Source organism: Oryzias latipes, chromosome 6, assembly GCF_053564925.1.
Source record: "Oryzias latipes strain Hd-rR chromosome 6, Olatipes_Hd-rR_3.1".
In the NCBI taxonomy this organism is placed as follows: domain Eukaryota; kingdom Metazoa; phylum Chordata; class Actinopteri; order Beloniformes; family Adrianichthyidae; genus Oryzias; species Oryzias latipes.
Window position 1 is genome coordinate 21,258,973 of NC_136242.1, and position 12,670 is coordinate 21,271,642.

The 12,670-nt window shown below is 43.0% G+C and overlaps 1 protein-coding gene across 1 annotated transcript; it reads right to left on the bottom strand.

The window, feature by feature from the left end:
• Positions 1-243: 243 nt before the first annotated feature.
• On the bottom strand, positions 244-12,131 carry rgma (repulsive guidance molecule BMP co-receptor a). Its single transcript, XM_011476143.4, has 4 exons — positions 11,240-12,131; positions 7,930-8,045; positions 5,539-6,056; positions 244-2,952 (listed from the first exon to the last, which is right to left on the bottom strand). Exons 1-4 carry the CDS (start codon positions 11,251-11,253, stop codon positions 2,266-2,268), a joined length of 1,335 nt encoding a protein of 444 aa, XP_011474445.1. The 5' UTR covers positions 11,254-12,131; the 3' UTR covers positions 244-2,265.
• Positions 12,132-12,670: the final 539 nt, after the last annotated feature.

Genomic DNA, 12,670 nt, shown 5'->3' on the forward strand with positions numbered 1-12,670 from the left:
CAAAAAACTTCCTAAACAACTGAGAGAAATCTGAAGCTTCCAGATGTTTAGCATATTTCTTAAAATGGCTCCAAAAATACCCACAGACATGAAATGCTTACATGAGCTACTACAGCATAGGAAACGTACCTGTAATTTAAACCTCTGCTACTCTGAGTCCTGCTGATACCACAGTTCTCCAGCAGGGGTCAGTAAAGCACCACAGAGTAAAATCAGATCAACAGTTTGAGACACAGAGGCAGCTTCATAACAAGAATTTGTCTTTTATTCAATAAATAACTTACATTGTAAACAGCTGGTGTGGGACCACATTAGATTTACATACAACATGGTTTGAGTAGTTTTTTTTCTCCCATCCAGCTATTTTTTTTTAAATCCTATTCATAACCATCACAAGGTAAATCAAAAGAAGAGCTAAATGTAACAAAATAAAAGAACGTAAAGTGCTTCAAAGTGAAAACAAACACCGCAGAACATTTTCCTACATTCTGGTCTCTGGAAGGTGAGTTGTGGTAACCTGTGTAACTCTGAATCACTTCCATGACGACAAAAAGATGCGCTGAAGTGACGACTTCTGTGAAGTTCATGTTTGTTAAAAAAATACATATATATATCCTGAAAGAACAAAGGCTCACATTCTTCAAAACATCTCGAGTGATACGTTTCAAAACACATCTGGTGATACACACTACCTATTTACAATCGTATGATACAAACACACAACACAATTTACATCTATAAACAAGAGTCAACGCCACAATTGTTTTTGAAGGGTTTTTTTTGTCTATCGTCATCAAACTGCACGTATACATATTTCAAAGCAGTAGTAAGGCCTGCCACACACTTCAGTGTAAAGAAGAAATGACTGCAGGGACGGCACACACACAGAAGCCCCAGAACACAAGCGCTGCACCTCACTGTATGCAGGGGTCACACACTCCAGGCCTCGAGGGCCAACCTGCTGGTTTTCAGAAATTCTGCCTCATCTGCTGCAGATGACCTGCCTCAGGTGTGATTAGCCAATGAGGAGCTTCAATTGCAGGTTAGTTGGAAAACATGTAGGCCCTGGAGGGCTGGAGTCTGTCCACGGTCCGCAAAAAACCTAGTTTGTCTGACAGAGATCCAAAAAATGGATGCGTTCTTAGTTTACGAGTTAAGTCTGTCGTCAGGCAAATGTTGGCACAGGAAGGTGTTCTTTGGCAACGACTTAAGCCATGAAATCACATCTGAACACATATGCTAATCATTTTCTCCCTAAGATGCTGGAACGTTAGCACAATCTCTAAATGCTTAACTGGCTAAATAAGACACCCAAATGGCGTTAACAGTATCTACATGACTGTTGAGCGGAGATTTGAAACCGCTTTGTTGATCTATAGTATGTTGTGAAAACACGCCACAAGCCTTTAGTTTGTTCTTCTGAGAGAAACCCTGATCGGCCCAGGAGCTTCTGTGATCACTGAAGCTGAGATCTAGGCGCATCCGCACAAGTCCCTGATGGAGCTCCCTTGAATCCAGTGAAGATCCTCATCTTTTCCATTTCTGAAAGTTTGGGTGCAACATAAAAAAATCACGGGAAATATTTTTCCCACCGGAGTGTTTTTCCTCTCCTCCTTTTCTTTTTTTCCCCTTCTCATCTCATTTCTGGAAACTCCTGCACCCACAAACACTCAAAATTAACCACAGATGCTGGATTCTGCACATATTGTACTAATGCGCGCACACACACACACACACAAACCTTCCAATATAACCCATTAATCTTCATTGCAGACAACTGGAGACGCTGTTCTGACATACTTTTGGCTGGATGCTTCCTCCAAAGGGCTCCAGCTTCTCCAAAGCTGGAAACTAATCAAACACAGAGCTGCTTCTGGCCGAAGGTTAACAAAGGCCCCCGTCAGGTCCTCCTGCTTTGCCACATGAACCACAGAAAGCGTCGCTGGCTTGGCACCAATGTGCGGATCAGGAGAGGGAGGATCAGCGAACATCTCTTCCTGCAGAAGATCATCTCGTCCGGCCTTTTCGTGAATATGGAATTGAATTCCCGGTTGATATCCTGAGCTCTGTGGATGCTCTTTCGCTGCCGTTCTCCTCAAAAACCAGCTGAATGGAGGTAATGACAGCAGTGGACCCGTGAAGCTGACGTCAGAACAAACAGTCTCTTTAAGACAGGACTCGTGGCTGGGGTGACCGTAAGGAGCTGCAGGTCAACACAACGATTCTAACACTCACTGACACAACACAAAGCTGCTGATAAACACACTATAGATGAATTGTGAAACATCCAGTCCACAACAGCACAATAAAGTTGAGGAGAAAAACGGAAAGCAAACCGTTGCTCCTTCCGGATGCTCTGCTCAAAGCACGACCAGCTTTTCCTTTAAATAAGTGATGTCTGTTACTGTTGGAGTGGAGCATCTTTACATCCTCAAATGCGTAGAAAGCTGCCATGGTGAAGTTTATGTCTCCGGAGGACAGGAGGTCAAACACGCAAGACTGGAAGTACACGTCCTCAACCGGTAGCCGCTCTTTGCACTTGGCTTTTGCAGACTGGTAGGTGAAGCCCCGAGGCCCGGCGCTGGTCCTGGAGCCCGCCCGGGCCCGGAAACTTTCCAAGTCAATCCGCTGGTTGGTCGGACAGCCGTGCAAACACAGGTACAAGTCCTGGTTGTCTCCTTCCTCCACCGAGTTCACCACCTCCTCTGGCATCCGCACGGCAAACGTGAGGTAGCGGCCCACCTGCCGGACCACGATGGTTGTCCCGATGTACCGGGCGTGAATCTCCACGTGCTGACCCAGAACCTTCTCCACGACCTGGAGAGCGTTTGCTCCGTGCCGGTCACCCCCATTCTTGGAGCCGTCTGCGAACGCAGATGGCAGCTGGTCTGTCTCTGCGTGGTACATCTTCTGGTCCACACATTGCTGGAAGTTCTTAAAGATGATGGTCAGCTGCAGGATGGAGAGAAGAACATGTTTTATTAACACCGGCTTTAAAATAGGGACAAGGCCAACTCTTATGATTCTTTGCAAAAGCATTTCCAGTGGTCTTTTAATTACGATTATGTCGTTTTTAGTCAAAATCAAGTAGTTGTGGGCTGGACCGTTGGCGCAGAGTAAGCCTGACCTCAATTCCTGCCATCCATCGGTTTACACGCTCTCCTGCTAGCTTACAGCCCCTCACACCCCCAACCTAACGTTATAAGTTTAAACAAAAATGGCGAATTAAACTGGAGCTATCCAGTTTAACCAGAGCCAGATTCCAGCTTGGATGAAGAAAACAAAGACGTACATGAATCTGTGGGTCTGCATCAGAAAGGAGCAGAGCAGGGTAATAGATACCATTTTTTTTCCAGACAGCATTTTTCGGTCTGTTCCTGAGTCACAATTATTTAAATAAAGAAATATGTAGAAATAGGGCTGAACGATATGAGTAAAACTCGTGATATGCGATATTGGTGAACAAAGAGCAAAACAACCAAAAACTTCATTCCCATTTCATCGCAACAGTTAAAAAATTATACTCCAAATGACCGTCGTCGACATAGGAGGCAAACATCTAACATAACAGGGCTTCATCTGATTGGTCAAATACATAAAGGGATTTATATGACTCGTTAAATACTTCAAGTTGCCAAAAGATCGTTTTAGCACATTAAGGTAACCATTTATTGCAATTTTCGCTGTCTTTTGCGATATGTGTATTGCACAGCTTGATGTCGTGATAACCATAAATTTGCGGTATATTGTGCAGGCCTATGTAGAAATGTAATTTTAATCTTGATTTTCTTAGTATATATTCGCCATCCTGAGACAAATGCTACAATAAGTTAAAAACACCAAAAACACAGTTTTCTTCAGATTTCCAGGGTCCTTAAAGCTTTTGCATTGAGAAAAGCATTGAAAAGCGGCAATATGCCTCAACCTCCCCCACTTCTACTCCTTCAAGTGTCACATTTCGGGGTCGGCACAACACCGGGGAGGGGTGGAGGGTGGGGGGCAAGGTAAACGCCCTCAAAAAAACACGAGTCCCGGCTGTGTAAAACCAGGCCTCAGTTTGCAGACACAAAGACGATCCATTCATGGTGCTGAAAAACCTGCCGCTGAACCCCCAGAACTATGCTCCAGGGAGTGGCGTCGGGCCAGCACACAGCAATGTAGTCAGCAGCTAATTAAGAGAGGCTGGTCAGGACTGTCGGAGCTCGGTTTCATGGGACACCAATGAGCCATTGTCAGAGCAGTGACACAAAAACAGCCAGGGTCTCTGATTCCTGCAGGCTGGAGACAGGAGAGTGGCTTCAATATCCTTCTCTATTAGCTCGACAATTCATGTGTTACACCAGATTTGTCTCAATTCCTTTTGCCTCCCCCACCTCTCCGACTATTCTTGGCCCAACTCAGACAAAAGCAAACGAGAAGAAGGCCACCTCTGTTATCTCTCCATCAGATGGAAGACAGTTCGGCTTGCTTCAGTGAGCCCAGCGGTACCGTAACGGTGCTTACACCGATCTCCTACCAGAAAGGCTTTGTTTGCACAGGTGGCACCGGCTGCTCGCTTGTTTTTCCTTTGTCCAGAATCAGGCTCTTTTCTAAAGCCGTCTCATTCGCTTCCAAGAAAAGTAAAGCAAAAATGTAATTACTTTTTTTTAAACACCAAAACTTAATAATAGTGTCATTAGGAAGGCCTGATTGCAGGAAAATTATACGATTAAGGACAAAGTTCTGGTGTAGCTCCATCTAAGTCCTGCTGCTATGAACCCCAGCTTCCATCGCTGCTGGAGCCTCGCCAAATCCACAAAACTCCCATGACCTCCAGTTTTCGCGAAATCTATTTCTGCAGCAGGCGTCCAGACGAACCGCTGCAGCGTTTAACCAAACGACAACAATCATGTGCGCTCTGCTGATAACGCCACGAGAGAAAATAAATACCTCCTAATGGGGGAAAACAACCCAGCTTTATGCAGACCCTCAATTCTGAGATCGGTAATGGCCCCCTCCCTCAAGCACCGCAAACATCAGGAGGAGTCAAAGTGAGAACTGGAGCCTCCATGTTGGCGTTTGATGCAGCTCTGCTGCAGCGTGTCATTTACACGGCTTATCAAGATCTCTGCCATCATGTCGGACTTCTTCCTTTGTTATTATGGAACTCATTTAAAGCCGACTGAAATCCAAAGAATCTGATAGAAGAAAAGAGCCATTAAAAACAACAGATTTCAGGGTTTTTTTGCTCCTCAGATGCAAACCAAACACATTTGTACAGTTGAGCTTCTCACTTATTGGGTTGAATAATGGGATGTTGATTGCGGGGCTGCTTGTGTAAACCAACTGTCAGCAGCCAATAAATAACAATCAATACAATATTTATCTAAATATTTTTCGAGTGAACCCGGCCAAAAATGTTTTTTCCAACATGATGAGCGATTACTACTTCTGCTCTGGATAAATGACGTGAAATTCACTCATTTTGGTTTTTCAGGCAGCAAACATTCAAATGCAAATGAGTGGGCAGTTATAAGCAGAGTTGATGTAGATCCTCACCTTGGTGGTGGCGGTGGCTAAAGAGCCTGGAACCACAGGTGAATTGGTCACCTGGACAGACAGGTATTTGTTGTGGATGAGCGGCCAAGCTCCTTCCACTTTGCACGTTTGAAAGTCGTCACCGAACGTTCGGAGGTGCGGGACTCCAAAGAAGCCACAGTGCGTGTAGTTGGAGGGTGGCGCGTTGCGTGGAAGACTGTGCTCATAGTGGCAGCCTTCGGGGCCACTGGAGGGCTCCTGGCTGGTCAGGACCGGGGGAGGTGGGGGAGGAGGGAGCGGGGTCCGGGCCCGTGGCTGGGAAGTGGGTTCTTCCTTGGAGCAGTTGTGTTGGCTCATTAGATCCCCTATGCCATGTTGGGCGGAGTGATACGTCAAGTCGCCCCTACAGGTGCGTGCCGTCCGGCGCACACAGTTGTCGTACGCCCGAAGCGCGATGCAGAAATCTTCCTCTGGACCAGTTTTTGAGGTAGAGGCCCATAATTCAGAATTACACTTGAGGATCTTGCACTGCAGACTCACTGTCATGAGAAAAAACAAGAGGTCTTTAAAAAAAAAAGAGCTAAACTCAGAAACATGAGTCGTTTCTGTTTTTTGAAAGGCATACTTTGCTTATCCTACAATCTAAGTTCTATTTATTCTATCCAAAACAGGAACAGAAAACGCACAAATACATCCAAAATGCTATAATCATTAATAAAATACACGTTTCTTTCCTTTTTCACCCATTGTTACAGTTGAAAGTGAACCCAAGCAAAAGGCGTACTATAAAATAAGAAACCGTTTATATTTATGACTTATTAATACTTCAGATGAGATTTTTTTATTCCACTACATTCGATTCTCTCTAGTCACAATTCTTCAGGAAAAGCTCAAAACATTTCACTTTTACCTTTAAAACCTTGATGTGATATGCACTTCTTTACTGCTCAAAGTGTAAGGAAAGCTAAAGCAACACTTTGAAGCCCCCGTTTAAAACAAACAAAAAAAGGTTTCCAATGCTCTCCTCAACCACAACAGCTCAGCGCTTCCCAAGCATTTGATGGATGACAATCAACTCATCTCAAACTCAAGATCCCTTTGTTCTGTGATGGAAAGTGATTTCAAAGAGAAGATGATGGTTCACCAGTGCAGTGATAGCAAGAGACCATGTAACCTGAATGTCAACAGCGTGCTGCACTACACACACACGCTTAAATAACTACAAGATTACTTTTCTATCACACTTTTTAAAAGTATCAGTGAAAATTTTCTTTTAGTTGGTAATTCCGCCTTGAAATATGTCTTCACGTTTATGGTTATTTGTCAAAGCTACACTTATTCCTTTTTTTTTCCTCCTCAGTTTCTAGGTTTAATTTGAACACTCTTTTTGCAGAAAAATAACAGTGAACACTAATTGAAACACAGCCAGGATAAACAAAATTAGGAATGAGAAAAACCATCAGTTTCTTCTTTCAAAGCCTCAATATGCGACATCTTTGTGTCATCAAGGGATGACATTGTCTTTTTGAAGCATTTTTCAAGCGTTTAAGGGAAGTCCAACCTTTAAAAAACAGTTGTTTGTGTTAGGATTGTGTTGTTGGTTAGCTTTAAACTAAAAAGAGCTGCTTTATATATCAATTGTATTGATAGAATTGTACTTAGTTATAGATAAGAAAACAAAAATCTCTGCTTAAGTCAAGCAAAAGTTGGTCGTTTGGAAAAACCAAAATAAAACTTACTTGGTGCATGTCTCTTATCTTCCCAACTCCACTTTGAGCTGTTTTTTCTTTAAAAAGATATTCTAAAAAAAAATTAAACCTCTTATTTGAGTAATCATGGGATGTGTTTAAGACAAATTCTAGTTATCTGTGTTAAGATGGTGAATAGATTTGTGTTAGCTAGCTTTAAGCTAAAATAGCTGGTTTATTAATCAATTTTACAGTTAGAAAGAGAAGAATTTCTCCATTAAACACATAAAAGTTACCATTTTTGTGGTTTTAAAAAAAATACGACTAAAGTATGTGGAGCAATTTTTATCTTGCCAGCTGGACTTTGAGCTGCTTTTCCTTTGAAAAATATATATCATAAAATGAAATGAGACTCTAGGTCGAAACACCTGCGAGTAAGCTAACTTAGTCAACTTAGTAGTTTTCTTCATATTTTGTTTATGTTTCTTTAGTAAGGTCAGCTTTTAAGTTGTATCGTAACAGTACTTTTTAATAGTTAAATGTTGATTTAAAAAGTGAAAAAACGTTGTGGACTGACTGCAGTTCAAGCAACGGTACTAGTAGTAGTACTACTAGTTGACTTCAAGCTAGCTAACGGCTGAGGTGACCCTCTGCCCCCTACGAGGCACTAACTTTTAAAAAATACTATTTTTGTTTGTTCACAAAGTTCAAAAGTGAGACTTACCGGTTGGAAAAAGTGAGACAAGAACAGCCAGGACTCTGCACACTTCAAGCACCGAGGGTCTCCCTCTTTTCCCCATAACCATCCATCCAGCTCGGGGTCGCACTTTACTCCTCTCCCTGGTCACATGGGGGTTGGAGGGAGGGAAACAAAAGTTAGCTCAAGCCTCGATGGGGGATAAAAACTCTCAAAACTCCACGGCAGAGGGGGGCTCCGTGCTCTCATCCCTGCCTCTTCGACACTGACTCGTTGCCCTCTTTTGTGTAAAAGCGGCGTGTCGGGGCGCGGCGGGCGGCGGAGCTCCGCTCTTCTCTGGGAGAGTGTTTGTTCGGGGGGGAGGTGACGCCTCCTCGGAACAGCGGATCCGTTCAGCCAATCACAGCCCTGCTTTGATTTCGACCCCCCCCCCCCAACTTTCTGCAACGTCTCACGTTACACCTTGATGTGCAGACTTGCTTGACTTTTGATGAACCACCAGACTTTTTCTGCCCCCAAACCGAGCAATAAAAGCGTGTTCAGACTCCAGAAACAACCCAGATGAGTTGTGTTTCCCACCATATCAATTCACAAAAAACTTTGTGTTCAATGATACTATACTATCAGAAATAGTTTCATGTGATCTGGAAAAACGATTACAATGTCACAAATGTGTTCACTAATGTGATAAAGGCCATCCTCATTAAATATGTAAACAATAAGATGATAAGGCATAACATGAATAGATTATTTATCATTTTTTTGCGTAGTCCTTTAGCTTTTTAACAGGTATTCTGGGATTTTGACTTTCATGTCCTGCAGCAGATGTTACAGGGATGCTCTTCTCCTTCTATTTTCCAAAAAACTTGAGTTTTTCCTGCCTTATAACAGATGTCTGCCTATCTTCTCACACTACATCCAGTCCCAGCAAATGGATGATCACTTTTATCTAATCTGGTTCTGTTGGAGTTTTCCTCCCTTTTACTTTCTCAGTGCAGGGATTACATAGAAAAACCCCTTAGTGTAACCTGTTGGCCACTTATATCAGCTATTATACAATTAAGACAATTTGACCCCAATCAAAAGATCCGGAATTAATTGAAGTCTAGCAATAGTTTAATACTCTAGCATTGATTTTGTTTAAATTACTTTGTCTCTTTTATAGTGTCTTGGGACCACCTCACTTGTGAGCTGGCACTCTTTGTTTTTTAAATTCAAAGTCCTCCAACAGCTCACCACTATGGATTGTGTGTGCTGTCCAAAACGTTTAGGCCAAACATGTTTAACTTAGGAGAAAAAAAATAAATGAATTTGACTTTTTTGTGATTTTTACATAACCCTTGTGCTGTCTTAGATGACCCCACCCTTGCATTGACGTGTTCTCCCTACCATGACAAAGGTGGATAAAGGGGGAAAGATTTCATGCAATCCATGGACACCAGTGAAGATCACAAATCATTGAAGGAAAAAGGTTCAGCGCACTGTCTAGTGGGTCTAGATGACCCAACTCCCAATAGTAAAGTGCCTAGGATAGCACAAGGGGTTAAACGAAATCAACTTAGTATTTATTATAAAAGCCAAAGACATATCACCTTTTAGATTTTGAATGAGTTTTGGATTTTCCAGAGTTTAGATAAAAACACACATTCAGATAACACAAATTATTCTGTGTATAACCTTAAAATGTCTGACCCATATTAAGTTTTATCCTTACATTGGAACACTTCCTGCCTTAAAGCAGCCAGGCTTTCCCAAAGAGCTATAACATTGAAAGATAAAACACATTTGTTGTTGTTTGTATTACTTTTCCCTTACATTTGACCACATTTACAAAAATGCAAACTAAAATTCAGCTGCTGGGCTCCTCTGGAGCACATAGCAGCCATATGTGCTACATTACTGCAGCCTTTCATTGCCATTTAACCTGAAAGTCAGGTTGTGGCTGGCAGTACAGTATTTTTCCAGAAAGGTGAATGTCTTTGTGGTTGCTGTGCCTCTCGCGGGTGATGGATACGTTCATGTACAATAAGGTCTAAGCCTACACATGTCTTCAACAAGGGTGGCCCTGTGCATGCTAACTTCCAGCAGCAATATGCCAGGCTTTCACATCTGAAATGAATGAGTGCAGCTGAAAGGTATAAGCTGCTCGCTGAAATGTTTTGATGAATTGTGGAATATTTTTGGACTGTGGCTTCAGCAAACCCTAACCCTGGAATGAAATTGTCTTTTAGCACCTTAGAGGCTTTGATGTATACATTTGTTTTAAATATGGATCGACTGATGGGTGGAAACGCACAAAAAGAAAACACCCTGAAATCACTGCAAATGTGTCAGATCAAAGCAGACCAAATGCATTATGTGTGTGCATTATTGAATCACTGCTGCACTCATACTGCAGTTTGCAGCTTCTTGCATAATTTGTTTGATTGATTTTTTAAACAGATAAAATATTTCAAAATGATAAAGTTAGATTTCTTGAAATGTTTTCTTTCTATAAAGAATAGGCTATTCCTGTGGGTGTTCACGCAAAAACACATGTAGGGTGCATGTTCTATGAAAATTGAATGAACTAATGATTGTTTTCATCAGATTTACCAATTCAATCAGCACAAAATGAAATTATTTATCAGACATATTTTACAGATTAGCAGGTAAAGCTCAGTCTAAAAACATCTGAAAATAAAGTCTAATCAAGATTAATGAATGATTTGAATCTCTGGAATCATCTTTTATTGTGCATTATCTCCAGCAGGGCACGTTTGGAAATTCATTTGGCAAAAATATCAGAAGTCTAATAAAACAATGCGCTTTTGCCCTCGATTTGAGCTGAATTATGCACACGCCTTCATTGATCTTATTGCAAGCATTCTCCAAATGCCTCCAGCAGGGGGCGCTCTTAGGGAGCCCCAAATTGAAAGCTGAAATTCTGACGTGAGCGCACATGGCTTAACGAGGACAAACAAAAGTGTCATTAAAATGTGAGTTCATGGGCAGCTCTCTAATTGCGTAAATTTGAGCTGTCATGCAGGTGGAGGGTAATTTGTCTTTCTGCGGGATCAGCCAGTCAGATTATAGTGGGCTTGCGCGTTTGTTTGTGGCTCTGATAAATCCTAAAATGAAATAAATAATTTTTTTGTTTGCACCCGAAACAAATTGATGCAATCTCTATTGGGCATTTTTCTTAGAAGCACAGCAAAAACGTGTGTGTGTGTGTGTGTTTTAAATAAAAACAATACATGACACACCTTTAGGTGATTAAGGCTCGAAATGTACTAAAGTGACACAGATTTCTTTTAAAAAACTTATAAACTGTTGATATTATTTCTATTAGACCAACCTTGGTGACTGCATGGGCTCTCGGCGGCTTTGAAAGTCCTGCAGGAACCCGGAGGAGGAGAGCAATCAGGAGCGAGAGGAGTCAGAAAAATTAAATATTCCCCCTCGAAAATCTGCTCAGTGGTTTTCTGGTCTGAACATCCGCCTGTCTGTGCATGATCAGCTCCTCCAACTCTCCAAGTGCGCGCAAATCAAAGTGATCCCCCTTCTCCTCAAAGATCCACTTCTTCTCTCAGCCGGTGGAGTCGGATCTCATCTGCCATTTCTCTAACTCCTTCCGCCGATCAGAAAGGAGTCACTTTCATAGATGAGGTCCAGTGATTGGTCTCGATCCGCGTGCAGAATCTTAACTGTTTAGTTGTGGTCGTCGACGAGTGGAGAGAGGAGCCCTGAGGGCTGCTGCAGTCGCTGCTGGGAAGCCAGATCCGCTGCCTGGATGTTGTGAAATGGCTTGTTAGAAAGTGTGAGAGAGACAATGATCGACTCTGCGTGACGCCGCATGCAAGCCCCGCATCTCACAGCCCCCACTCATCCAGCAGCCCCGCTCACTCTGGACGCTTTTCAGAGCTGCTGCATGCACCCTGATGTCATTGAAAGCCACTTCACTTCACTTCATAAGATTTGCTTTCCTCTGCACCTTCGCCCATTATATCTGCATTTTATTTCAGAAAATCGGAAGTTCCTGCACCTTCAGGACATTTCCAAATAATCTGATGTCCAGAAGTGTCTGCCTGATGATCGGCAGCATGGCTGGATCCATCAGCCTCCCTCAGCCCCCCTCATCGTTGAAAATCAGCGGTTTCAAAGCAGGCAAATCCCCAATCATCAGGTGTAATGGAGGATCAGATGGACAAACACTTGGCAGCATGGGAGGAGGAGGTGGGCATGTGCTCAAAGGGCTGTGAGGTGGTTGCACCTGTGTTTTAGGATCAGACTGCATGCAGGGAAAATACCACCATGACCCCCCCCCCCCCCCTCTAAACCCTCCCCTCAAAGCCTTTCAAGCTTCAGAGCTGCCTCTCTCTGTGCTCCAGTTTTGTTCCTGCAGGAGACAGATCAGGATTTTACAGCCATGCTGATGGCCAGGCCCGGATTCAGCCATCTATGGGGTGCATGTGCATCTTTCTGTCTGTCCATCACTACGGTTTTGGGTCATTTTTTTTTGTTGGTTTATTTTTTGCTATTTTTTGAGGGGTTGTTTGGTAATTAAATTTTATTTCTTTAGTTAATTTAGGATTGGGGGGGGGGGGGGGGGGGGGCAGTCACAGCATTTGGGTGGGCGGGACATTGCCCCCCTTTTCCCATGTCTATATTAGGCCTTGCTGATGTCTTACTAATGCAGAATCCTGTCACATGACATCATCTTTTTTGTGCACCCAGCCAGAAAATGACCCCTGTAATCCACACGTTTACTATCCGCCCCGTCCGCCCC